General features: G+C 36.8%; 2 protein-coding genes and 1 non-coding gene across 3 annotated transcripts; all 3 read right to left on the bottom strand.

The window, feature by feature from the left end:
* Nucleotides 1-777: 777 nt before the first annotated feature.
* LOC104212823 (BAG family molecular chaperone regulator 4-like) lies at nucleotides 778-4,262 on the bottom strand. The gene is made up of 5 exons (XM_009762175.2): nucleotides 4,061-4,262; nucleotides 3,693-3,787; nucleotides 2,532-2,651; nucleotides 1,732-1,878; nucleotides 778-1,001 (listed from the first exon to the last, which is right to left on the bottom strand). The coding sequence occupies exons 1-5, from the start codon at nucleotides 4,236-4,238 to the stop codon at nucleotides 936-938; spliced, it is 606 nt and encodes a 201-aa protein (XP_009760477.1). The 5' UTR covers nucleotides 4,239-4,262; the 3' UTR covers nucleotides 778-935.
* Nucleotides 4,263-15,678: 11,416 nt separating this feature from the next.
* Nucleotides 15,679-15,751, bottom strand: TRNAE-CUC (transfer RNA glutamic acid (anticodon CUC)). The gene has a single exon. It is a non-coding gene; the product is annotated as a tRNA-Glu (tRNA).
* A 1,173-nt stretch (nucleotides 15,752-16,924) lies between these two features.
* LOC104212822 (BAG family molecular chaperone regulator 4-like) lies at nucleotides 16,925-21,076 on the bottom strand. Its single transcript, XM_009762174.2, has 4 exons — nucleotides 20,742-21,076; nucleotides 19,795-20,036; nucleotides 18,333-18,479; nucleotides 16,925-17,255 (listed from the first exon to the last, which is right to left on the bottom strand). The coding sequence occupies exons 1-4, from the start codon at nucleotides 20,992-20,994 to the stop codon at nucleotides 17,082-17,084; spliced, it is 816 nt and encodes a 271-aa protein (XP_009760476.1). The 5' UTR covers nucleotides 20,995-21,076; the 3' UTR covers nucleotides 16,925-17,081.
* Nucleotides 21,077-27,367: the final 6,291 nt, after the last annotated feature.

Raw genomic sequence — 27,367 nt, 5'->3', positions numbered from 1 at the left:
AAACCGATCCAAACCGAAAACCGAACCAAACCGATTAAGTAAATCGATATTTTTTTGATTTAGATTGGTTTTGGTTTTTAATTTTAAAAACCGATAATATTTGGTTTGGTTTTAGTTCTATTATAAAAAACCGAACCGATTAATTATATAAAAATATGAATAATTATTGATATATGATATAATATCTTTTTGTAAATAATTTTAAATACTTTATGCATTTTAATTATTATTTTGAATTTTGATTTATCCTACTTATATCTTAAAAGATTGCCTAAGCCCAAAAGAATAGGAATCGACCAATTTTCTTTTCCTTAAAGAGAATCTAATTCTCTAATCTACACACATACTTTTTCCTAATAAAAGAGTGAGAAAAAAAAATCTACGACAAGAGTAAAGAAAGCAAACTCAAATTGTAAGACTATAGTAGCTAAAGCTTGAGAAAGTAAACTTTTAGTTTGTTTTTTGCTCATTTTTTTCGTATAAACAGGTAAATAAACTTTCAGTTCCGAAATAAATATATAAAAAAACATAAATTTAGCAGATTATTTTCAGATTGTTGTCTAGTGTTGTTTTACTATTATCGACTTATCATTAGCTTACTAGAAACCGAAAAACCGAACCAAACCAACAACAACCAAACCGATGGTTTGTATGTAATTTGGTTTTAAAATTTTAAAAACCGATTAAATTGGTTTGATTTTGGTTTTAATCAAAAATCGGCCAAACCGAAGTATGAAAAGAATTACCTCTTACCTAACATAAGCAAGATGAACGATGTAAAAGGACAATGAATCAGTAACAACAAGAAACTATGATACAGAATCAAACAGTTCCAATTGCTGAGTAATTTTTGTGGATTGCTGTAGTCTATTTGGTACATTGAGGCTTCAAACTCCTGAATCCAACATCTCTCATATGGTACCATTCAAGTACCATTATAATTTAAAGTTTCTTGCCTTACAATTGTCAAGCATACCAACAAAACTCTGAATGCGATGAACCTGCCAGGAGATGTAGAATCTGTAGTCAGAGACATCACTCAAGCACAATCCAACAATGGGTTCATTGGATCCATAGATCCCAGTGATTCCCGTTCAATCATATATATATATGTGTGTGTGTGCGCGCGCACAAAACAATAAGTATAGATAGAATTAGATACACATTTCAAAACTCACTTTCTCAGCTCACGACTCAAAACCCACAGCGTTTAAATATTGAATCAATCACTACTCAAGTAGGGCATTACGTTTTACTTCTCCATGATACAAAAGATTGATGTATCCCTTAAACCATCATTTAAAGAAAAGTCTCTTTTGAAGGTAAAATTTCTCAGAACTTAATACAAGAAATCAAGTTCAGAAACTGGAACTAATATACAGCCAACTGTGCTACTATTCCACGCATAATTGGATAATTAGACTGATTGACAAACTGGAATGCAAAAATTTTGACCTTTGAATCATATTTATTTTCGAGCAAGTCACACATAGTTCAATTATTTTAATGTGACAAAAAATAATTGGTGCAACTCTGAAGATTGACCTGGAAAACATCTGGTTGAACCTATTTGCTACCACTAAATTTAGATCAGAAGATGTTGCAGCAAAGGGGTAAGGACTAGTAACTCTGTTTTTAAATGCTATATTGAGATATTTATTTGATGATCTGTGGATGATTAGTAACTAATTTTGCCTTAATACTAGCTTTCTAAAGTATGCACCAACTCACCTCCTTCCTCCTCTCAGCTCTTGCTTCTCCATCTGCCTCAATACTATCCAGTTTAAGAAGCTGAATCATGAACAACTCGGTAAGCACCACAAATTCTCTGTCCTCAACTTTAGTACCTCTTTGCATAGCCTCCTCTATGGCCGAAACCTACATGCACGAGAAGTACAATTTACATAATCAAGACTTCCTGCATCTAAATAAAACCAAACAAAACCCTAAGGTTAATTTCACAGATGGTCATCTGACTTACTGTTATAAAGTCATAAAGTTAATTTTCCTAATAAAGAAATACTCAATTATGCTTATACCTCACAGAAAATAAAGAACGCCGAAAAATGCTAAACCCGTCTCTGAATCACACGTTGACTGTAACTTCAACAACTCACCTTACATATTATTCACATGGAACCACTTTTTTTCCTGAAAAAAAAAAGACTATTCTTTGACCCTCTTAAGAAAAGTCAAAAGAAAAAACCATGATGTGCCGCATAGTGCAAAACACCAAGTATTAGGTTGGTTTGGAAAAAGAGGGGTTTAATAGTTTTTTAGTGGATATTATATAAGGCAGCTTCGTGGCTATAATTGTATGGCAATTTTAGATATGTGGCAATTATGTTTTCTGAGACCGAATTTGACATTTTTCGGTGTTTTCATTTTCTGTGATACATATGTCTAGTTGAGTTATTTTTCCAAATTCGATTTATAACTTTGGTACAATAAAATAAAAGTTAACGATCATCATCCGTGACAATTATCCCGAACTCTAGTGCCAACATTGATTTGCAAGAATACTTACATACCCTGTGTGAGAGCTTATCGACCTCTACTCTTACTCCTGCAATGGCTTCATAAGAAACCGAGGTATTTTGAATATTCTTCCTCTCTTTGCCTGCTGGATCCTCCAATACATTTGGCATGTCCTGTACACCAGCAATGTGTAAGAATTCATTGTTATCCTATTCTTTTCCTTGGGACAATAGCCTCTGAACTGTAGGATGCAGCCCAGTTCTATCAAAGAATTTTCTTCAGGCCCCACTCATTTGATTAACACAAATTAAAGCAATTAGTTCACAATCGTTTTTTAAAAAATAGCTAGTAAATATTGGCAGGGCAATATGTCAATATCTAGATTCAGTATCCAGAGTGTCACAATAGCTAATCAATGGCAGAGCAAGGATTTTTACCAAGGGGGGTATTAAAAAAACTGCAAGAATGTCACATCTGGGATCCAAACATGTAGCTCCGTCCTTGTTGCTAATTGCCACCCGCAGGAATAAGTTTTCTTCCATACTAAAGTAAATTTAGGTTTTTACTTTAAATGACAATGTTGGTGGCTGCAGGTGCTTGTGGGAAGTCTACTGTCTAGCTAAAAATCAAGAGCAATCATAAACAATCAATTTAATAGCACGTTCTTTGCAGAGTTGGCGTTGTATATAAATCAGACAGATGAAGGTTCACATACTTTCCACAACCAAAACAAATAAAATTCTAGGCTTCATGTTTTACTTTCTTGAAGTTGAGAACTTAACTAACATGAGCAAATAATCAAATAAGATCATGACATCAAGATATACCAGATTAACTTTGGAAAAAAGTAAATATAAGATATATCGGGCTAGCAGAACTATGAAAATCCCATCTAATTAAATAGGCTTCTAAATATCAACAACAAGGTCTCAATCTCAAGCAAGTTAGAGTCGGCTATATGAATCATCACTGCAAAGAGTGTATGAAAATAGAGGCGACAACAACTACACCTCAGTCTCAAACAAGTAGGGATCCGCTATATAAATTATCAAATCCCACTGACCATGTTTCTCTATTCAAATTCCTCTCAGGCCAACATTACACAAATTAAAAATAAAATTACTAGAAATTCACTACTATTTTCTACTGGCATACAAATTTCTAATAGAGGCAAAGAAGGAAAAGTAAACATCATAGAAGACTTCATGAAGTACCTCTTGGTGTAAAACCTGGGAACCCATAAGCATGATCTTAGCACCATTTAAAACCCCTGACGACTTCAATGTCATTCCATCCACCAAAACTTTCCCTGTCCATGAAAAACACACAAATTGATATACTTTCCTTTTTAGTCTGTCCAAAAATTCCAAAAGAAATGATACCTTTATATAATTAGAAACAATTTAACTCTAAACTTCGTACTTTTTAGCTTTAATGACATGATTTATAACCACAGAAATGTCAAATGACTTGTTTTAGACTACAAATTTAAAATTTGTTGCTGGCTTTCTTAAACTTCATGCCTTGTATTCCAATTCAGTAAAAAATAAAGCTTGATAGGGTAGAATTGAAAGAAAGTAACCTTTGAAGATGAGTTTTTGACCGCGAGGGAGGACATTAGTGTGAGGTTGAAGGAGAGACTTGAGGTGTTCGACAGTGGACTCATAGGTGATTTCCACCGGTATCGATCGGCCGCTGAACTTAACGTTCACCGTTATCGTGCTCCGATTATCAGTATCGCTTGTGCCCTCTTTCTCCATTCCTCTGTCTTTCTCTTGTACTTCCTTTTGAGTTAACTTTTTCACGAATTTAAACAAAAATATCACATTGACGAAATTGTCCTTTAACGAGAAATTGCTTAAAATATCATGGTTATGAGAACTCGTGTTTGACTTCCGCTCACCGAGAAATTATTCGTAGGAAGTAACTTCAATGGTCATATTGGGGCGACATCTGGGGGAAGGGGTATAACGGTGTGCATCGCGGCTTTGACTTTGGAGTTAGGCACAGAGGAGATACTTCGTTGTTGAAATATGCTAAAGCTTTTGATTTGGTAATTGCCAACTCGTGTTTTGAAAGGGGGAGGAGCACTTGGTTACTTTCCGGAGTTCGTTGGCCAAGACTCAAATTTATTATCTACTCCTTCGGAAGTGCGATAGGATTTTGTGCATGGATCACAAGGTTATACCAAGCGAGAATCTCATGACTCAGTATAGATTATTGGTGATGGACTTAGAGATCATGAGGAAGAGGAGGAAGAGGGTCGTGCATGATCAACCCAGGATCAGGTGGGGTGCTTTGACTAGTGACAAAGGGCAGGAGTTGGAGGGGGGAAGTTGTTAGCTATGGGAGCCTAGAGGAGCAATAGGAACGCGAGTTGTATGTGGAGCACGACAAAGGAGTGTATTAGAGTAGCTGCGAGATAAGTGTTAGGGGTCCCGAAAGGTTTCTCTAGCAACCACAAATGTGACTAGTGGTGGAGTGGGGAGGTACAAGAGAAAGTGGAAGCCAAGCAAGCATCGTACGTAACACCTATAGAGAGCATGAACGAGGAGGCGAGAAGGAAGAACAGGGAGGGGTATAGAAGGGCTAAGAAGGAGGCGAAGTTAACGGTTACTGCGACTAAGATTGCGGCGCTTGGGCGTTTGTATGAAGATCTTGGGACCAAAGGCGGGGACAAGAAGCTATACATGTTAGCCAAGGTGAGAGAGAGGAAGGTCCGTAATCAGGATCAAGTTAAGTGTATCAAAGATGAGGAAGGTAGAGTTTTGATGGAAGAGGCTTAGATTAGACGAAGATGGCAGACATATTTCCATAAACTCCTGAATGAAAGGGGTGATAGGGACATTGTGTTGGGCAATTTGGAGCACTCCGAGATGCACCACAATTTTGGGCATTGTAGGCGCATAAGAGTAGAGGAGGTCGAGGGGGCTATGCAGAAAATGCACAGGGGTAGAACTATCGGGCCAGATGAAATACCTGTAGAATTTTGGAAGAATGCGAGTAAGGCGGGTTTGGAGTGGCTCACTAGGCTGTTCAACGTTATTTTTAGGACGAAAAATATGTCCAATGATTAGAGGTAGAATACGATGATTCTTCTATATAAAAACAAGGGCGATATCAAAAATTGCAATAATTATAGGGGGATTAAGCTGCTAAGCCATACTATAAAAGTTTGGGTGTGACGACCCAAAGGGTCATCACTTGCTTTTAATTGAATTCTGCGTCTCCGATGCCTTAAAACCTCATTTATCATCACCTCGATTTGCGTGCACAGTCCGGGCGCGTAGTCGGAAAGCTTAAATATGAAAATCTGTGAAAAATGCTAAGTTTTGATTATAAAATAAATATATTTGACTTCGGTCAATATTTTGGGTAAACAGACCCGGACCCGTGATCCGACGGTCCCGGAGGGTCCGTAGGAAAATATGGGACTTGGGCATATGCTCGGAATCGAATTCCGAGGTCCCAATCCCGAGAAATGAATTTTTAAGGAAAATTATTTAAGGAAATTTGAAAAGAAATCTGATTAGAACATGGTGGTATCGGGCCCGTATTTTGGTTCCGGCGCCCGGTACAGGTCTTATATATGGTTTAAGTCATTTTTGTAAAAATTGGTTGAAAACGGAGTCCGTTTGACGTGATTCAGACCTAAATTGCTAAATTTGATGCTTGATGAAGTTTGAGAAATATTCTTGATTTTGAGGTTTGATTCGTTGTTATTGAGGTTATTCTGGCGATTTCATCGCACGGATAAGTTCGTATGATATTGTTGAGTTAGTACGTGAGTTTGGTTAGGAGCCCCGAGGGCTCGGGTATGTTTCGGATGTGTTTCGGGAAGTTTTGAACTTAGGAAAATGTTGCAGATTTCTGCTGTTAGTACCCTGGGATTTTACCCTTCGCGTGGTCCCTCTCGCAAATGCGTAAGGCAAGGATCCCAGGTGCCTATTTTTCTTCTTCGCGAACGCGGAGGTTGAGACGTGAACGCGAAGCTGAGGGGGGAGATCATTGCAAACTCGTCCCTCCACTCGCGAACGCGTAAGGTTGAAGGGAGGGGTCACCACTTGTGCATCGTGAACGCGACCAATGGTCCGTGAACGCGTAGGCTTGAGGAGCCAAGCTCCGCGAACGCGAGCCACATTTCGCGAACGCGAAGGCCTAGCAGGCCTAACCCATCGCGAACGCGAAGGGTATGTCGCAATCGCGAAGAACACTTCAGTTATTTTAAATTCTCAAAACAGAACCCATTACGGGATTTTCATAAAAATTCATAAACCCCTTCTTCTCCAAAGCTCTTAGGCGATTTTTGAAGCAATCCTGTAAGCACGTGATTTTTGCCCTATATAAAAATTACTCCCAAAAAATTCAAAATAAAATGATTTTCCTTGGTGTGCAATTTTGAGAATTTTTGTGACATTTGTGGATAATTATTTGTATTGTATGTGCATGTTTATTTGTTAAATTAATAAAAAATACAAAAATATGTTGCATTTTGCATGTAGGATTTAATTCTATAATTGTTAGTAATTAAATTTGTTTTACAAAAATTAAAAATTACAAAAATAGGCATCTTTTGCATTTTTAGCATTTAATGTCCAAATGTACAATTTTATGCTTAATTATTACTTAATTGTGCGTTAATTGTTATTGGGAGTTAATTTGCGCTTTTATAGCTTAATTTAGTGCTTAATAATAATTTAAGGATTTTTAGAATTTAGTTTTAGGAAAATAAAAGAAGAAAAGAGAGCAAAAATACAAAGAAAAATCGGATTGAGCCATTTCTTCAACTGTAAGCCACATGCCAAAAAAAAAAATTGTCCAACCTTCCCCACGACCCGGTCCATTTCAAACCGGGTCGACCCGGTCCGCCCCATTAACCCCAAAATGACCTAACCCTTCCTAATCTTCATTTTTCATTTTTTCAAAAACCCTAAAAACACAAAAAAAATGATCCGTCCCCCCCACCTTTGCTTCTCCTTCTCCAAACTCCAAACACACAACCATGGGTTCCCCAAGCTCCACTCCCTAGCAGCCATGGCTGCCTTCTCATCGTCAACCACCCTCCAAACAGACCCCTCACATCTTCATTTTCTTCGAACCAGCGACGACCCCTCCGTCGAACACCTTCGTTGTTTCTTCTTCTTCGTCCAACATCCATGGACGCCTCCTTCACTTCCCCATCTGTTTCATCGCTGCTACTGCGTCGCGCTATAGCCTGCTCCGACGCGTCACTACTGCTGCATGCGTCCAGCTACGACGAGCAGCCATGGCTGCTCCAAACAGTGTTGATGCATCTCCATTCGCAGTTTGCTTTAGCTGCGTCCAACTGCTGATTTTGTTCGCCACTGTCCGTCGACCTCCCCTACTGTTTCATCGCTGCTTTCGTCTTCTTCGCACAAACAAACCAAACGCACCCCAGCTGCTTCTGTTTCATCGCTTCTGCTGCGTCAACTGCTGCTACTGCTTCGGCGTTGCTTCAGTTGCTTCTTAGGTTCGTGTTCGTCGTCGTTTGTTCGAGTTTTTGTTGGGGTCGTCAAAACAGTCCGTACATATTTCGTTTCGATCCGGTTAGTAGATTTTGAGTTTTATTTTGTCAGTTATTTTTATTTTGATATTCTCGGATCTAAAATCTATAAATGATCGATTCTTGTTTGTTCATGTTTATCGTTGAATTAATTTTTTTTAGTTTTGTTGATTTAATTTTCAGATTCAAATGGAAATTTAATTAGTTGTTTTTCATGTTTATTTCATGTTAATTTTATTTATTTTTGTAAGAAAAGGAATTGTTAGTTTAATGTTTGTCAGATTCAAATTGAAATTTAATTGATTATTTCTTCAATTTGTTTCATGTTGTTATGTATTTTCCAGAAATTATTAATGTTGTTTGAATCATTTAATCCGTCATGTTTTTTGTTTAAAAATAGATATAGTTCGTGTTCATCTTGTTTGAAGTTCGTTTTTAATTTAGTAATTTAATGCGAAGTTATGTTTTGGTTTTAATTTTTGGATCATGTATCTTTGTTATAAGTTTTGTTGGATTTAATTTAAGAAAGATTAGTTGATTATTTGAAGATTAGTGATTTGAATATGTTTATTTGTTTTGTTTAAGTTTAATTCGAAGTTTGAATAAAGTTTGTTTGTTATTGTTATTGAATATTTTCATTCATGTTCATACTTTGTTTGGTTGATCTTGAATCCGAAATTTGTATAGTTTGATTTCTTGTTTATTGTTTATCATTTATGATTATTTCTTCAGCTTGCTTCATGATCTTGTTTAGTTTTAATATAGAAATTGTTGGTTGTAATGTTGTTAGATTTAATTTTAAGTTCAAATGATTATTGAATTTAGAAATCTGAATATACATGTTTGTTGGTGTTGAATCTGAAATTAGGTTTGTTTGTTGTTAAAGATGTTGTTCAATCAAGATAATTTTAGTTGTTTCTTTGTTGTTCATCATTTAGTTTGAATTTGTTGATGAACATTGTTAGAAATTGGTCATATTTGCTATATTTTGGTTGAAATTGATTAAGTGAAGTGTTTATAGCTGATGGGGGTAGTTTGGTAAATTGCAGTACATTCGGGGTAAAATGGTAATTGCAATGAGATCGAAGGGGTAGTTTGGTAATTGAACATTTTTGAATAATTCTTTATGTTAAGCATGAGGGACAAAATGTAATGGGATGTGGGTGATATAATTGTTTAATATAAATGGGGGACAAAACAAAATGTAGTGGAGGGGAATATGGTAATTATTTATGGTAGGCATGAGGAACAAGATGTAATGGGTTGGTTTGATATATTTGTTTAATGTAGTGGGGATGAGTGGGAAAATAATGGGTTTGGTAGGAGAAAGTGGTTGATTTTAATTGATTAAAGGGTTTTGGGATGAGAGATAAATAAGAGGTCTTGAATCAGATTTAAGAGGAGGAGGAGAAGAAGAAAAAGAACGGACAGAGAAGAATAGAGAGAATAAGAGAGAAAAAAAAGAGCGGAATATTTAAGAGAGAAAGAAAAACTCCGAAAAATATTTAAACTTTCAAATAAAAAAAACTAAAAAAAAAATCTTTTGCTTTCTTTCATTGTTTGAAATCAGCATTAATTGTTGTTGTTTCATAAAAGCTTGAAGCTTTCGTTTTGGGATTACTACTCCACCGGTCTGTTCCTGGGTTGTTACTGTTGCTGGACTGTTGTTGTTGTGCTGTATTGTTATTACTGCTGCTGATTCTCATCTTCCTTTTCTTTTGCTTCCAATATCAGGTACACAACTGACACGCTGGTTATTGTAAACCGAAATATGAAGTATGAATACGAAAATGAAGAGTTGAAATTCTAAATTTAATTTAATTATATTCTGAATTTTATTTGTATGTATAAATTATTTAGATTGCAAAAATTAGAATCATGTAGCTATTTAATATATATAGTGGAACATCCGATGATAGTTTAACGGATGAACTATCTATATATTGCCTAAAAATAAATAAATGGTGTAGTAATTCCGTCTAGTCAAAAATTCAAACGAATAGGCCATTTAGGAACTTGGTAGGAATATTGTTTAGTTAAATAATATTGGTTAATTTTAGCATGTAAATGATCTAGGATTAAAATTAGATTGCTAAGTTTTTTTTTTAATTTGACAAACTGAGAACATGCTTAGTATAATGTAATAGGTAGTAACATGTGAATAAGATGGCCCAGGTCTAGTTTTATGTCATACACGTTGGGCCTGGGCCCGCAGTGGCAACGAACTGTCCTGTTTGCATCATTTTCAGATTTTATGAATCATATTCGAAACCCATCTATAACAACTCAAACATGTAAATAAATTAAGACATTTTCTCTTTTTATTTTGTAAAGACAAATTTAATAAGAGAAAAATGTAGGCATTTTAGGACTGTCCTTTAAAAATAAAATGAGATGAGCCTCGCCCAATAAAATGCACCAATTGCGGGGCCCTCAATAAATGTTTAATTGAATATTTAGAATTCGGGATGGACTGTTTAGTGAATTCCACGGTCTTACCCAGAAATAATAATACGCTAATCGCTTTAGGCACGATTTTAATAATAATACATTCCTAAACACGGGTGTGCATTTCATGTGACCCAAATCCAAATCCCAAAACATCAAATAAAATGTGTTCCGGATTGTGGGTGCATTTCATGTGACGCAGTCCGAAGACGTATTTTAAGTGATGTTCACATTCTTTTAAAAATAATAAAGTGGTAAAAAGTTAAAATTGGCACATCGGTTCATAATTGTATTAAAATCAGATAAATAAGCCGAATATGACAGTTGAGCGACCGTGCTAGAACCACGAAATTCGGGAATGCCTAACATCTTCTCCCGGGTTAACAGAATTCCTTATCCGGATTTCTGGTACGCAGACTGTAATATGGAGTCATTCTTTTCCTCGATTCGGGATTAAAATTGGTGACTTGGGACACCCTAAATATCCCAAGTGGCGACTCTGAAATAAATAAATAAATCCCGTTTCGATTGTCCTTTAATTGGAAAAAACTCCTTCACCCCTGGTGGGGGCGGAAAAAGGAGGTGTGACAAATCCTTCACCATAATCTCTTGGGTAAGTAATCTTTAACTTGTTTTCTTCCATTTTTATCAACATCTATTAGATTTCTAGGCCTAAAACATGTGATTAAGGGTAGAAAATTAGGGATTTGGGTAGAGTTAGGGCTTTTTGATTAATTGTGATTTAGACTTCGTTTTGGAGTCGAATTCTGAAAATAATTATATATTGGGCTCGTGGGTGAATGGGTGATTTGATTTTGGTCCAAACCTCGTGTTTTGACCAAGCGGGCCCGGGGTCGATTTTTGGGAAGAATGATTGGAAAGCTATAATTAGGTATTGGATTCGAATTGTTTAGTATTTATTGATGTTATGAAGTCATTTATGTATAGATACAATTGATTTGGAGCCAAATTCGAGAGGAAAAGCGGTAATTGAGGATTGAGTCGGCCGTGGAAGTTTGAGGTAAGTGTCTGGTCTAACCTTAGCTTGAGGGATTATGAGTTAAGTCATATTTGCTACTTGTTTCTTGTTGAGTATGACGTATAGGCATGGTGACGAGTATCTATACGTTGGTGTCGAGCATGGCCGTGAGTCTTAACTTGATACTTGTTGTATTCTTGAATGATACTATGGTTGCAATAGTGAGTAAACCCGTGGCATCGAGCAAAGACATAGTTTAGTTTCCTGGAAGTTACTTATGATTTAGAAATAGTGATAATTGAGATGATTAGGAGTTGAGTTGAGATTGGTTATAGCTGATTCTCCCTTGCCGGGACGTATGTACTTGTACTGTTGAGTTCCCTTGTTGGGATATTATAATTTATGGTTGATCCCTTGCCGGGACTGTTGTTATGATCACTCTAAGCTGTATATTTGGAACGGATTGCGCGCTGCAACATTTTTATTATCATATATTATATTGGATTGGGTTGCACGCCACAACAAATATTATATTGGATCGGGTTGCACGCCATAACAGATATTATATTGGATCGGGTTGCACACCGCAACAACTATATATATATGGATCGGGGTGCACTCCGCAACAGTGTTAAATGATAAGGGATCGGGTTACGCACCGCAATAGTAGTGTTATTGTATTGTTGTAGGTACTGTACTGTACTTTCATATACCTATTTGGTTTCTGCTAGGTTGATTTGTTCCCCGAAGCATGTGCCCTATCCCTTTTAAACTGCTTATTACCTGTTTATTTTTCCGCCATATATTATATAACTGCACAGGTTTATCTAGAGTCTGGTTCTAGCCTCGTCACTATCTCGCCGGGGTTAGGCCAGACACTTACCAGCACATGGGGTCAGTTGTGCTGATGCTACACTCTGCACTTATGTGCAGAGACCGGAGTAGCATTTGGTCAGCAGCAGTATCTCGGGAGCCAACCTTCAGTCCACCGAGACACTGAAGTAGCCTTGCAGGCGTCCGTAGGCCCGACGTCTCCTCTATCTTATATTTAATTTTGTTTTCTCATATATTCGAGACAAATAGTGTTATATTTTCTTCGAATGGTTGTATTTAATACTCTTAGTAGTCCGTGGATGTTGTGATACCAGGTTCTGGTTAGAGGCATGTGTTGGTCTTCGAGATATTTTGGCTTTATATTTATATAGGACTTCTGCTAAATTTCATATTCCACTGTTATTTAAATATTTATTTCATGTTAATATAATTGGGAAGAATATTTAAAACAAAAGAGTTAATGATTTCTAAGTTCATGGCTTGCCTAGCTTCTACGAGTAGGCGTCATCACGACTCCTGAGGGTGGGGAAACCGTGTCTTGACAAGTTGGTATCAGAGCTCTAGGTAACATAGGTCTCACAATTCATGGACAAGCTCAGTAGAGTCTGAGGGATCGGTACGGAGTCGTCTATATTTATCCCCTAGAGGATGCAGATTTAGGAAAACCTTCACATTTGTTCTTTCTTGTCGTGCGGTTTTGTTTCTCAAATGCTAATTGAATTTCTACTCTGTTCTTTCGCAGATGGCGAGAACACACGCTTTCTCATCTACCTCTTAGTAGCCCGAGCCCCCAGCAGCAGCTCCCACGAGGGGTAGAGGGCGAGGTCGAGGCCGTGCTAGAGGTCGAGGTAGGGGTAGAGCTTAACCCCGAGGACATGGCCCTAGACAAGAGGGTGTGGAGATCAAAGATTATGGTAGAAGGTTGGTAGGTAGTCCAACGTTTCTCTTTGTCCTAGTCAGTTCGCTAGCATTAGTGTTAGTATGTTATGTTTTATTCATAGTTGGCTATTACTATCTAGAGTTTGACTGCATTCTTGAATTCGATCTTATTTCATCTTGTTGTTATTCCTGCTTGTTGCAATTACCTTTTCTTTTTCAGTCGTTCTCTAGCCGATGGTCTATCGGAAGCAGCCTCTCTACCCTATCCAGGGGTATGGATAGGCTGCATACATCTTACCCTCCACAGACCCCACTCGTGAGAAACTACTAGGTTTGTTGTTGTTGTTGTTGGTGGTGGTGGTTACGAAAAGATATGACATTAACGAAATTAACCTTGAAATTGGTTAAAATATCATGGTTATGAAAAATATTTTTGAATGACAATTTATATTTTTTAATTACGACAAAATGATGAGTTTCTTTTTTAGATTCATGCCATATATGTTAGTTTAGTACGGTAAATGTTGGGTACGAGTAAATACATTCATTTTTTTCTTTTAAATACTCCCTAATGATAGCTAATAAATACAATTGAGAAATGATCTTAATATTCTAAAGCAGAAATTCTATCGATTTAAAAGTCACAACTATTAGAACAAGACAATAATTATTGAAATTTTCAAAAGATTTTAAACACCTCTCAATTATCAAATGATGATAAAATTTTGTCCTTCTTTAGTTAAACTCATTTCTAGAGCTACAACAACAGAAAAAGACCCCGTGCATTCTCTAAATTGAATTACACAAAAAATACAGTCCATTTATATACATTACAACAGAATAATTCAGTTACAGTTTTGCAAATCTGTAGCCCATTAACAATAGGTCAAAGTTTGAAAAATAAGCATTTTTTTCTTCTTCTTTTTTTATTCTGCAGATCTTCAAGCACGAAAATTCGGTAATTTTTTATTCTTCTTCCCCAAGTTTGTATATATTCCTATTCCAACTATAAAAAATTCAAATTGCTATATAATGCAACTTGAAAAGCTTAAATTTTCTTCTTTTCCAAGTTCCAAATAGCATAAATAAAAAATAAAATTTAAAAAAGTTATTGCACGTTCATGATTTTGCAAATAAATCAACAAAAAAAGTCGATTTATACATAGATTGAACATATAAAATTTTAATTTTAGATTTAACTGCACATGTGCATTACATGTATAATGATGTATAACTTTGTATAAACTTGTATATACAATCTCTAATAATGTATATTAGAAAAATAAGACAAAGAAGAAGAAAAAAAGAAAGTGTCAAACATCCATGGATGCCTATTTTACACGTACAATGTATATACACACTTATACATTAAAAATATATCTAATTTATATAATATTGTATGCATATATACACACTTATACATATTTATACAATATTGTATAAGTAAGGATAAACACTACCTATACAAATTTACACTAGAAGACACCTTCTGTCCATCATCACATTACAGTTTTCAGTGGTTGCTGGTGTTGAATTTTTCCGGCGAGGTTTTGACATTCAAATCTGAGCTACCAGTAGCAAAGGATGAAACAAAAACTAAGAGAAATAAGAAAATACGAGATGAGATCGCCGGAGATGCTCTTTTAGGCAAGATCTGATAGTTTTAGGACAGACATGATAGTTTTTGGACTGATATGCCAAATTTTATTGTGGTTCCTTAACCTATTTTTGTCAATTAACTCAAAAATCAAAATCTTATTAACATAAAATGCGAAGATTATCACGAGTGTGTACAAAAAAATTCTGTAATTTTTAGGGAGAACGAAGAGAGAGGCGAGTGAAGAGAGATTGAGTATGCTAGGAAAGAAGAAAGAAGAAAAGAAAAAAAAACCTTAGAAGTATGTCTTTAATAATGGGCCAAAGGCTAAAAAGTTTCTTTCAAATTATATACAATCTGGGCCAAACCAGGTAAAGACTTCAAACCTAGGTCATTTTTAATTGAGTTGCTGTGCCAATTGATTAAATACTTAATTCTTTCAAATTTAAACACCTTTTACTTCTTATGATTTTAACCTAATCACTGGGGAAAAATTCGCATTCAATACTTTTTAGTCTAGACAGTTAGTTTGCAAAAGGTATATAAATTAAGTAGAAAAAAGTTTTTCAAAAAACATATTTATTTTAAGTTTTTTTTTTTTAAAAAAAAGATTTATTTTAAAGTTCTTTTAAAAAAAAACATTTCCGATGAAGAATAACAAAGGAGGCGGTTGAAAAATCTTGTTTCACTTACAAAATACTACGACTGTTTAAACAAGTTTTTTTTTCTTTTTTCACAAACTATTTTCCTTAAATTTTTCCAGAAAACTCTTCCCAATATTGTGCAGAACAAAGAGCAAAAAATAAAATAAGAAATCAACATTTCTTTAGGAAAAAGGAATTGTCTATCGTTGGATGCATTCAATTAGTAGCAAACTTTTTTACGACATTTGTAACTTTAGCATTGGAAGTAAATTTTGGTGTTGAAAAAGCAAAAGTATTCCGTTGCCGGGACTTGAACCCGGGTCTTTCGGGTGAGAGCCGAATATCCTGACCAACTAGACTACAACGGATTTGTGCTTTAGCTAGTGCACAAATTCTAAAAATAGTCAAAAATACAAGCAAAGAACTACCAATTTTTTTGGTTCAGCAGTAGGAAAAGAATTAAGAAAGAGACCTATCACCAAATTCAATAACATGTTTTAGGATATTTTTCTCTAAAATATGAATTTGATCAAGTTTCTGGTCGTTTCATGATTAAAATTGTCGAACCACAAGAAGGGAGGAGACGAGAAATTTCACCTCAATTACCTTATAAAATGACAAATTTGGCAGTTACTATTCTTGATATTCTTCCTTTTTGGATGACTATTAATATTTGAAGAGTCAAACAATTTATTTTAACCAAAAATTTTAAATATTTTTCAATAATAATAGGTTTTGAACTTTGAAGTATAGTACTACTCCTACTTTTTATCTAATTTCTAATTACGTAAATTTTACTTTGCAATATTAACGATTTTTATATTTGAATTGAGACCGAAAACAAAAAGATTTTGACTCTTTGCTCCGAATTTATTTCATTCTCTCTTTAAGCCAAAGGATTATATGCAAAATCGATACATCACGTTGCCTATAAAGTAAAAATGATTTCTTTTGCAAATGGGATAAAGTAGCGAATGAAGAAAACAAAGGAAAGACCAATCAGTTTCCTTTTAAGTGTCTTTTATTTAGATAAAGTTGTAAGATGAGAGGCTCTCATCCAGGTGCAAAGCTAGAAGCCAGTGTACGAGTTGGTCAAACCTAATAACTTTAATCTAAACCTGTATATGAATTACGGAATTTATTAAATATATATAAAAATTAAATTTAGGACTCAATTACTAAAATCTCATATCGCTATTGTAGTATTTAGAACCTATAAAGTTTATATTGTGATTTTACCTTTGCTCCCATCTCATGTAAGGTTATCCTGTTATATACAAACGTTTTCAAACTTTTTATATATAGAAAAATAAATAGAAAAAATAATGAGCTCAGTTAAACTGACAACGCCCGCTCTAGATTCGCTTTGGATGTACCGTCATCAGGGGTGGACCTAGAGCATTGATTACGGGTTCCCGGGAACCTAGTAACTCTTGCATAGACCCTATATTTATATTAAGAAATTCACTAAATATTTGTAAATATCTAACGGTAAACCTAGTTACTACTGCATATTAGTTTGAAATTACGGTAGGAACTCATAAGTCTCAAATCCTGGATCCGCCTCTCATGCATTTCTTAACCTATAAAACATGCCAACTTTAGATGTCTGTGTATATATTTCCCCAAAATTATATGAAAAAAAAAATGAGTTAAAAAATACCATCATTTCACATGAAACTCATAACTAAGAATTAATCAGTCAAACAGTTCCCACTCCTGATTGATTTTTGTGGATTGTTGTAATCGATTTGGCGCAGGCGTTTCCCATTTGGTAGTCACCAATGAAGTACCAGCACAATTGCTAATAAGGTAAGAGTTTCTTGCCTTAAAATTGTCGAGCATATCAATGAGACTCTGAATGCGATGAACCTGTCAAGATATGGAGAAATAGATATATAGTCATGTGTATATAAACCACGTTACAAATTAAACTGTACCGTTTTACAGATAAACAACTTTTATATAGTTCTAGTCAAAAGCATAAGTGTTTAGTGTAGATCCGCCATCACGTCACTCGTGCAGAATCATATTAGTCTATATGAGGCAAGGACGGCCAAAGCCTAAAGCAAGTGAAGCACTTGCTTTAGGCCCCACAAATTTAAGGGCCCCAAAATTACTATTTCTCTATGTATAACAATATATTATTTATATAATTATTTTTATTGTTGATAAATTTATTTTCTTATTGTCAGTAATTTTAATAACTCAATTTCTTCCACTAATTAATATAACTAGAATAGTTTTCTGTTGTCAATCTTATTTTACGTTTGTACTGAATTATATTTCTCTATTCATTAGTTAGTCACGTAACTATATCTATATGAAAATGTTTGACTGGACATGAAGTTTATGAAATAAAGAAAGACTTTTAAACTTTGTAATCTAAAATAAATCATAGAAATTTGTGGGCTAGAAATCATCTCCTTAAGGGCAAAAAAGAAAATCTAAAGTTGAATTGTTACCAAATATAGAAAGGGGGCTGACTAAAAAAAAAGAAGTCACATAAATTGGGAAGGAGCAAGTATGTTTTCTGGGTTCTCCCATTTCAGTTGTGATGCAATCAACGTTAATTTCATTCAACTTTTTGTACTTTATAAAATCAAGTTCTCATTTTTTTATTTCACATCCTCGCTTGTCTAATTTGTCAAAAAATGATGCTCAATATATATATATATATATATATATATATATATATATATATATATATAAGGCCTTTTATTAAGGCTTTGCTTTAGGCCTCGGAGGTCAACAATTCTTCCCCTATGTGTGTTAAATTTTTTGGCACGGACTTCATCTTTTTAGCCTAAATCAAATGGATACTTAATTTCACATATGATCATTGAACTTTATCCACTATAACAACAAATACATAAAATATGTAGCAGCAAAGGCAAAATGACTAGTAACTTTGTTCTTAATTCTATTTTTAGATATACAATAACTCACCTCCTTCTTCCTCTGAGTTCTTGCTTCTCCATCTGATTCAATACTATCCAATGTAAGAAGCTGAATCATAAACAACTCTGAAAGGACAACAAATTCCATGTCCTCAACTTTCATACCTTTCTGCACAGATTCCTGTACGGCAACAACCTACAAGAGAAAACAAACAAACAGAACTCTAGTGGTTAATTTCATGGATGATCATCCAACTTTTCATTTATTATACCGAGGTTATAAAACTAATTTTCTAAGCCGAAAATAACTCAACTATACTTATATATTTGTTTACCTTGAAAATGGTAATGACAATTAAATTTGATTTAGTGGTTCTAAAAATATGTGATTTATTTTAATGCTAATTGTTAGGCAGTAGATGCTCAGTGTAAGTTAGGAAAATGAAACAAGAGCTTGAAGATAGTATAATAAGCAACCCGAGTAGCCAGGAATCGGGGTATCGAGCTAGCCTGCACTGGGTCTCGAGGTCTAGCTAAGCGCTAGGCTGCAATTCTAAGAGCTTTAATGAGGGCTCTTTATGATCAATGATGAGTAATAAATGAAGAACAATCAATGAAACACAATAAATGTAAGCAATAAATCAATGGAAAGGCAATAGAGAGCGTTTAAGTTAGAGAGCAGAGAATGTCTTTTTTCTTGTATTGAATATCATGTGTGCCAAAAATAACAAGGGTCCCCTTTATATAGGAGGGGGAATTCCAATATAGTACATATGCATTTATTATAAAAATACACGGCTGATACAACCATTTAATGCCACGGTACGAGCTTGCACTAGCCTAATAGGCTTAGTCAGCTTTAATCACGTGCCTTGGGAATCTCCCCACTCGTTCATCATAGCCGCCGATTTGCTCTCCCCCGAAGTCGAGCATATGGAACCCCTCGGGGTCGGGCCCTAAACTGTGCCTCGGTCCTCCTAACAACGGGCTATGGAATATCGTAATGATCATAAAATTGGACTCTCCGATTTTATCCGTATACAATATCATAGAAATAAAAAGCGTCAGAAATGCACTAAAGCTAAATTTGGTCCACGAAACACAACTAGAACGTCGCCACTTCAGCAACTCACCTTATATAATATCCACACGGTACCACTTTAAAAACAACAACAAGAAAAAAAAAAATCTATGATAACATGGTGAAAGACATGGGGGAATTAGGTCGGGTTAGGAAATGATTTTTTTTTTTATTTTATAAATGTGCAATGTGAATATTACATAAAGTGAATTATTGACGTGACTATACTTACATGACAATTTCATACATGTGGCAACTTGTTTGTTTCTGGCACTGAATTTAGCATTTGCTGGCCTTTCTTCACCTTTTTACTGATATATATGTGAATATGACTAATGTTTCGTTTACACTAGATATATACGATAAAAGTTGGATAACCATTCGTGAAATTAAAGCCGACTCTTGTAGCAAGATTGATTTACTTACGTACCCTGTGTGAGAGCTTATCGACCTCTACTCTTACTCGAGCAATGGCTTCACAAGAGATAAAATTATCTTGAATTTTCTTCATCTCTTTGCTTGCTGGATCTTCCATTAGGATCAATTTTGACATGTCTTTTACACCAGCAATGTGTAACCATTCATTGTCATCCTTTTCTTTTCCTTGAAATAATAGTCTCTGAACTGTAGGATGTAGCCCAATTCTGTCGGTAAGAATTCTCTTCAGGTCCCCTTCATTTGATTAAAACAAATCGACTAAGTCACAAATTAATTGTAGAAAAAGAAATTAGCTAGTAAATATTGGCAGCAAGCAGTGGCGGAGCCAAAATTTTCATCAAGGGCGTTAAAATATAAAGAAGTAAATACGCGAAGAAACTAATGGAATTCAACATTTGGAGTAATATATAATTATAAAAATAAAATTTTAACCTAGCTAGTAGCTACACAGCATAGTTTTCCTACGAAAGAATGTTAATGGACACCCCACCCCTTAAGCTAAAATTAACTAATATAAGTACATAAACAAAGAAGATGTCATCAAGATATACCGAGAATACGATATTATGAAAATCCCATCTAATTAAGCAGGTTGTTAAGTATGATGAACAACAAGAACAACAAAAATTACGTCTTTATCCCAATATATGAATTCTCATTATTCCTGTCACTCCACTTAAGTTCATCTCAATTCAAAATTAGTTACATTAAAAAAATCAATATTACATTATACAAAATAAAAATAAAGTAAAGAAACAAAAAAAATAATATTAGAAGTTCTTTGTATTTTATGAATTGTAATGGTTAACCTACTACAACCTTTCTCCTTTATTCCGGCTTGAGACCGGCAATTTGAACAAACTTAGACATATAAAGTACTCTCTTAAGTATGATAAACAATATTAATATGCAAAAACTATGGATTATCAAGTGATTTACCAAATGTTGATTCAGCTGGAACAGTAAGATCATGGTAACAAGAATCATAAGAAACCTTAATCTTGATCATAGGACAAGCAACAAAATTGGCCTCAGCAGAAACTCCACTTCTTTTCTGAACCAATAAACCACCAGGCCTAACTTCCCAATCAATAATACAAACATTTACCTCTTGACTCTCAGTGTATTTATTCTCATCTTTTGCCTCATTCCTACGTTTTGAAGAAGTTGATAATTTTCTCATATTCCACATAAGAGAGAGCTAAAAGTAAATGAGAACTATTAAAAATGTGAGAACTTGATTGAGAAAATTAAAGTTGGAGGATGAATTGAGTAAAGACCATAAAAGAAAGAGACCTTAAAAAAAGAACTTTGTACCCACTGTGATGGGGACATTGAAAAGTGACTCTTGAACTGACTGTGTTATATTAGTTGCTTTATCTCTCTGATTAAGGAACTTCAAGGAAATGTGAATGTCATTCTGATAAAATTAGTGAGATTTTCGATGGTTGCCTCTCAAATTAAGCCACGAAGCACCCATTAAAGTTGTGCATATATCAACAACTAATGGGTCACTTAGTAGTACGGTTTATCAAGCCCTACTACGTGTAACATTGTACTCTTCCTTCTTCTTTATCTTTAAAATCGGATAACAATTAAACTTATAAGGGGTTTTAAGGATAGGTAATTTTACCTAGTACCAGTTGATAAATATGATGATTAATAATAGAAATTAATAATAAAGTAAAGCAAACCAGTATTGAAATACAGTTCAGCCCTCAAGCTAGGTCGCCCTAGAACTGACTGAGAATAGAGTTATGAAATATGAAATAAACTGATGAACAAGAGAGTATAAGAGAAAATAGTGTTGTATTGCTTTGATTTGCGAGATTATCTAGTGCTTACAAAATGATTAGAACCCACTTTATATAGTAGAAGAATTCTACTTATGGTACAATTCTAAATACAGAAGGAAATCCCATGATTGGCTAAATGTCCGGTCTTGACTTGATACGTACCGAGATTTTTGTCATGATCCTTGCCCGATCACGGATATCTCGGCTTTCTGTTATTTGGCACAATATACTTTCTTCGACCTTGTTCAATCTCTATTCTACCCGGCTCCGATCTTAGCTAGCTTCGATCTCGATCGGTTTCCTAGTCTCGAGCTCGGCGATCTAACTTCGCGCCCTGATCCGATATGACATAGGGTCGAACCTTGGCTTACCTCGTTCTAAGCCAGGCCAAGCCCGATTTTTACCGTATACAGATAGTCCCCTCGTTTCTCGGAGAGAAGGCGACGAGAAACGGTATGATCTTTTCCAATCCTATCTCGATGGGTCATGACGTAAGCGACGAGCCCGACCATGATGTCAGCAACAAGCGCGCTCTAAAATGTCTCGTCGGTTTGGATGTCGAGGCATTAAATGCCTGTCAGTTATTGTCGGCCACTACCGGTTCTGAACCATCGTCTCCAACCTATAAATGTATCTTCCTTCTTTTGTCCAAACTTTACTTTCAAATTTTTTTCATTCTAATCTTCATAGTTCTTTGCATTCTTCAGAGCTTCCTATCTCCAGGTCTTTGAATTTCTTTGTTTGTTCTTCCAAAAACACCAAATATTCCAATCTCTATTCTTCCTTGCTTACAAAAATAAAATGGCCAAAACATCTAAAACTGTTATGCAAAAGGAAGCTGCTCAGGTTTGGGCAAAGGAGGTTGCTGAGGCCGCTCAAATTCGAGCAGAGAGGATTACCGAGCGCGCCAAGTGTTAGTTTCAGAGGGAGACCCTTGAAGAAATCCATGCTCGGGGCTTTGATCTTTCAACCTGGATCGAGGGCACTAAGAAGCTTGAAGTTGAGGCTAAGAAATTAGCTTATCTCGATGATGACGACGGGTCCGAAAGCTTGAGCGAATCTGAAAGTACAGAAGACCCTGAGGCCGAGACGCCACTCCCGGAGATGACCAGGCCACTTAGGCTTTTAGTTAGTTTTTGTATTTTTGTCGAGACCGCTTTAGCCTTTTGTAAAGGACTTCCATCAGGCCGTGTTGCCCTTGTAAAAATGTTTTGATGAATACATAAGACTTTTTCCCTTCCATGGATTCTGAATATGTTATCTTTTTGTACGTGTCAAAGCACCTTAGCATAAATTATGAAGTTGTTTTTAAAGGTCCAAAGTTTGAGATGGTAAGGACCGATAATAAATATTGCCCTCGACCGTTTCTAATCGATGGAACTCGAATGACCATTTGATCTTGAGTTTGAGTAGCTCTTAGGCTTAACAGTAGAGTAAGGATTTGCTCAAACTCGAAGTGAAGGTAGTCCTTAGGTTTTATGGTCGAGTGAGGACTTGTTCCAACTCGAGATAAGGTAGCCCTTGGGCTTAATAGATAGTCCCCAAGTGAGAATTTTCTCAAACTCGGGTTAAACTAGCCCTTGGGATTTGTAGTCGAGTGAGGACTTGCTCGAACTCGAAGTAAAAGTATCCCTTAGGATTTATAGTCGAGTGAGGACTTGCTCGAACTCGAAGTAAAAGTAGCCGTTAGGCTTTATAGTCGAGTGAGTACTTGCTCGAACTCGAGATAAGGTGGCCCTTGGGCTCGATAGATAGTCCCCGAGTGAGAATTTGCTCGAACTCAGGTTACAATAGCCCTTGAGCTTTGCAGTCGAGTGAGGACTTGCTCGAAGTCAAAGTAAAAGTAGCCCTTAAGCTTTATAGTCGAGCGAGGACTTGCTCGAACTCGAGATAAGGTGGCCCTTGGGCTCGATAGATAGTCCCCGAGTGAGAATTTGCTCGAACTCGGGTTAAGATAGCCCTTGGGCTTTGCAGTCGAGTGAGGACTTACTCGAACTTGAAGTAAAAGTAGCCCTTAAGCTTTATAATCGAGCGAGGACTTTCTCGAACTCGAAGTAAAAGTAGCCCTTAGGCTTTATAGTCTAGTGAGGACTTGCTCGAACTCGAGATAAGGTGGCCCTTGGGTTCGATAGATAGTCCCCGAGTGAGAATTTACTCGAACTCAGGTTAAGATAGTCCTTGGGCTTTGTAGTTGAGTGAGGACGTGCTCGAACTCGAAGTAGAAGTAGCCCTTAGGCTTTATAGTCAAGTGAGGACTTGCTCGATCTCGAGATAAGGTGGTTCTTGGGCTCAATAGATAGTCCCCGAGTGAGAATTTTCTCGAACTCGGGTTAAGATAGACTTTGGGCTTTTGCAGTCGAGTGAGGACTTGCTCGAACTCGAAGTAAAAGCAGCCCTTAGGAATAATAGTCGAGTGAGGACTTACTCGAATTCAAAGTAAAAGTAGCCCTTAGGGTTTATAGTCGAGTGAGGACTTTCTCAAAGTCGAGATAGGGTAGCCATTGGGCTCGATATATAGTCCCCGAGTGAGAATTTTCTCGATCTCGGGTTAAGATAGACCTTGGTCTTTCTAGTCGAGTAAGGACTTGCTCGAACTCAAAGTAAAAGTAGCCCTTAGGATTTATAGTCGAGCTAGGATTTGCTCGAACTCGAAGTAAAAGTAGCCCTTAGATTTTATAGTCGAGTGAGGACTTGCTCGAACTGAGATAAGGTGTCCCTTGGGATTGATAGATAGTCCCCGAGTGAGAATTTTCTCGAACTTGGGATAAGCTAGCCCTTGGGCTTTGTATTTTTGCTTTCCTTTGTGTCTTTTTCGAGGCCATTTTGTTACAGGTATTGGACGTCTCCGAGCCGTGTTAAATTAGCCATAGTCTTTTGGTTTGGGTATAACCCACTAAGCTTGATTCCCTAAGTTATCCGGGCGTGCTTAAGATAACAGTCCCCGAGTGGGAACAACTGCGATTTTTTAAAATTCGAGGATTGCCTCAAAGGTTTTATGCCCTTGACGCTAAATAGTTCGACATGTTCGAATTTTATTTTTCGGACAATAGTCCCCGAGTGTAGAGGTGGATCGGCCCTTAAGCTCGTTCCCATAATAGATTGAAAGCCTGGAATTATAAAGTAGAAAAACATTTTCTAAGACATGAGATAATTGCAAGGAAAAATACTTCTCTTTGTTCCTAAGAAGAATGATTACGCATACGTACATGTTTGGAGCCAGGGCTCGAACAACCTATGTTGGCTAAATGTCCAATCATGACTTGATACTTATCGAGATTTCTGCCATGATTCTTGACCGATCATAGATATCTCGGCTTTTTGTTATTTGGCACGATATACTTTCTCCGACCTTGTTCGATCTCTATTCTACCCGGCTCTGATTTTAGCTAGCTTCGATCTCGATTGGTCTCCTAGTCTCAAGCTCGGCGATCTAATTTCGCGCCGTGATCCGATATAACATAGGGTCAAACCTCGGCCTACCTCGTTCTAGGCCAGGCCAAGCCCGATTTTGACCGTATACAGATAGTCCCCTCATTTCTCGGAGAGAAGGCGACGAGAAACGATATGATCTTTTCCAATCCCATCTCGATGGGTCATGACGTAAGCGACGAGCCCGACCATGACGTCAGCGACAAGCGCGCACTAAAACGTCTCGTCGGTTTGGATGTCGAGGCATTAAATGCCTGTCAGTTGTTGTCGGCCACTACCCGTTCTGAACCATCGTCTTCAACCTATAAATGTATCTTCCTTCTTTTGCCCAAACTTTACTTTCAGATCTTTTTCATTCTAATCTTCATAGTTCTTTGCATTCTTCAGAGTTTCCTATCTCCAAGTCTTTGAGTTTCTTTGCTTGTTCTTCCAAAAATACCAAATATTCTAATCTTTATTCTTCCTTGCTTACAAAAACAAAATGGCCAAAACATCTAAAACTGTTATGCAAAAGGAAGTTGCTTAGGTTTGGGCAACGAAGGTTGCTGAGACCGTTCAAACTCGAGCAGAGAGGATTCCCGAGCATGCCAAGTGTAAGTCTCGGAGGGAGACCCTTGAAGAAATCCATGCTCGGGGCTTTGATCTTTCGACCGGGATCGAGGGCGCTAAGAAGCTTGAATTTGAGGCTGAGAAATTAGCTTATCTTGATGATGACGACGAGTCCGAAAGCTTGAGCGAATCTGAAAGTACAGAAGACCCTGAGGGCGGAAACGCCACTCCCGGAGATGACCAGGCCACTTAGGCTTTTAGTTAGTTTTTGTATTTCTGTCGAGACCGCTTTGGACTTTTGTAAAGGACTTCCATCGAGCCGTCTTGCCCTTGTAAAAATGTTTTGATGAACACATAAGACTTTTTCCCTTCCACGGATTCTGAATCTGTTATCTTTTTGTACAGGTCAAAGAACCTTATCATAAATTATGAAGTTGGTTTTGAAGGTCCAAAGTTTGAGATGGTAAGGACCGATAATAAGTACTGCCCTCGACCATTTCTGATCGATGGACCTCGAATGACCATTTGATCTTGAGTTTGAGCAGCTCTTAGGCTTAACAGTAGAGTGAGGATTTGTTTGAACTCGAAGTGAAGGTAGCCCTTAGGTTTTATGGTTGGGTGAGGACTTGTTCGAACTCAAGATAAGGTAGCCCTTGGGCTTGATAGGTAGTCCCTGAGTGAGAATTTTCCCAAACTCAGGTTAAGTTAGCCCTTGGGCTTTGTTGTCGAGTGAGGACTTGCTCGAACTCAAAGTAAAAGTAACCCTTAGGCTTTATAGTTGAGTGAGGACTTGCTCGATCTCGAAGTAAAAGTATCCCTTAGGATTTATAGTCGAGTGAGGAATTGCTCAAACTCAAGATAAGGTGGCCCTTAGGCTCGATAGATAGTCCCCGAGTGAGAATTTACTCGAACTCGGGTTATGATAGCCCTTGGGCTTTGAATTCGAGTGAGGACTTACTCGAACTCAAAGTAAAAGTAGCCTTAGGCTTTATAGTCGAGCGAGGAATTGCTCGAACTTGAGATAAGGTGGCCCTTGGGTTCGATAGATAGTCCCCGAGTGAGTATTTGCTCGAACTCGGGTTAAGATAGCCCTTGGGCTTTGCAGTCGAGTGAGGACTTGCTCGAACTCGAAGTAAAAGTAGCCCTTAGGCTTTATAGTCGAGCGAGGACTTGGTCGAACTCGAAGTAAAAGTAGCCCTTAGGCTTTATAGTCGAGTGAGGACTTGCTCGAACTCGAGATAAGGTGGCCCTTGGGCTCAATAGATAGTCCTCGAGTGAGAATTTGCTCGAACTCAGGTTAAGATAGTCCTTGGGCTTTGTAGTCGAGTGAGGACTCGCTCGAACTCAAAGTAAAAGTAGCCTCTAGGCTTTATAGTCGAGTGAAGACTTGCTCGAACTCGAGATAAGTTGTTCCTTGGGCTGGATAAATAGTCCCCAAGTGAGAATTTGCTCGAACTCGGGTTAAGATAGCCCTTGGGCTTTTGCAGTCGAGTGAGGACTTGCTCGAACCCAAAGTAAAAGTAGCCCTTAGGCTTTATAGTCGAGCAAGGATTTGCTCGAACTTGAAGTAAAAGTAGCCCTTAGGTTTTATAGTCGAGTGAGGACTTGCACGAACTCGAGATAAGGTGGTCCTTGGGCTCGATAGATAGTCCCCGAGTGAGAATTTTCTCGAACTCGGGTTAAGCTAACCCTTGGGCTTTGTATTTTTGCTTTCCTTTGTGTCTTTTTCGGGGCCCTTTTTGTTATGGGTTTCGGATGTCTACGAGCCGTGTTAAATTAGCCATAGTCTTT

This window comes from Nicotiana sylvestris, chromosome 2 (assembly GCF_000393655.2).
Source record: "Nicotiana sylvestris chromosome 2, ASM39365v2, whole genome shotgun sequence".
Classification (NCBI taxonomy): Eukaryota; Viridiplantae; Streptophyta; class Magnoliopsida; order Solanales; family Solanaceae; genus Nicotiana; species Nicotiana sylvestris.
This window is presented reverse-complemented; position numbering and strand designations above follow the sequence as displayed.

What these genes read in the sequence shown, in the direction of transcription:
- LOC104212823 (XM_009762175.2), bottom strand. Translation starts at nt 4,238, where the DNA reads ATGGAGAAAGAGGGCACAAGCGATACTGATAATCGGAGCACGATAACG. An exon ending in CCCAGGTTTTACACCAAGAG is followed by an intron (nt 2,652 to 3,692) that starts GTACTTCATGAA and finishes GCTGGTGTACAG; the next exon opens with GACATGCCAAATGTATTGGA. An exon ending in GAGCTGAGAGGAGGAAGGAG is followed by an intron (nt 1,002 to 1,731) that starts GTGAGTTGGTGC and finishes ATCTCCTGGCAG; the next exon opens with GTTCATCGCATTCAGAGTTT.
- LOC104212822 (XM_009762174.2), bottom strand. Translation starts at nt 20,994, where the DNA reads ATGTGGAATATGAGAAAATTATCAACTTCTTCAAAACGTAGGAATGAG. An exon ending in TCGATAAGCTCTCACACAGG is followed by an intron (nt 18,480 to 19,794) that starts GTACGTAAGTAA and finishes TTTCTCTTGTAG; the next exon opens with GTTGTTGCCGTACAGGAATC. An exon ending in GAACTCAGAGGAAGAAGGAG is followed by an intron (nt 17,256 to 18,332) that starts GTGAGTTATTGT and finishes ATATCTTGACAG; the next exon opens with GTTCATCGCATTCAGAGTCT.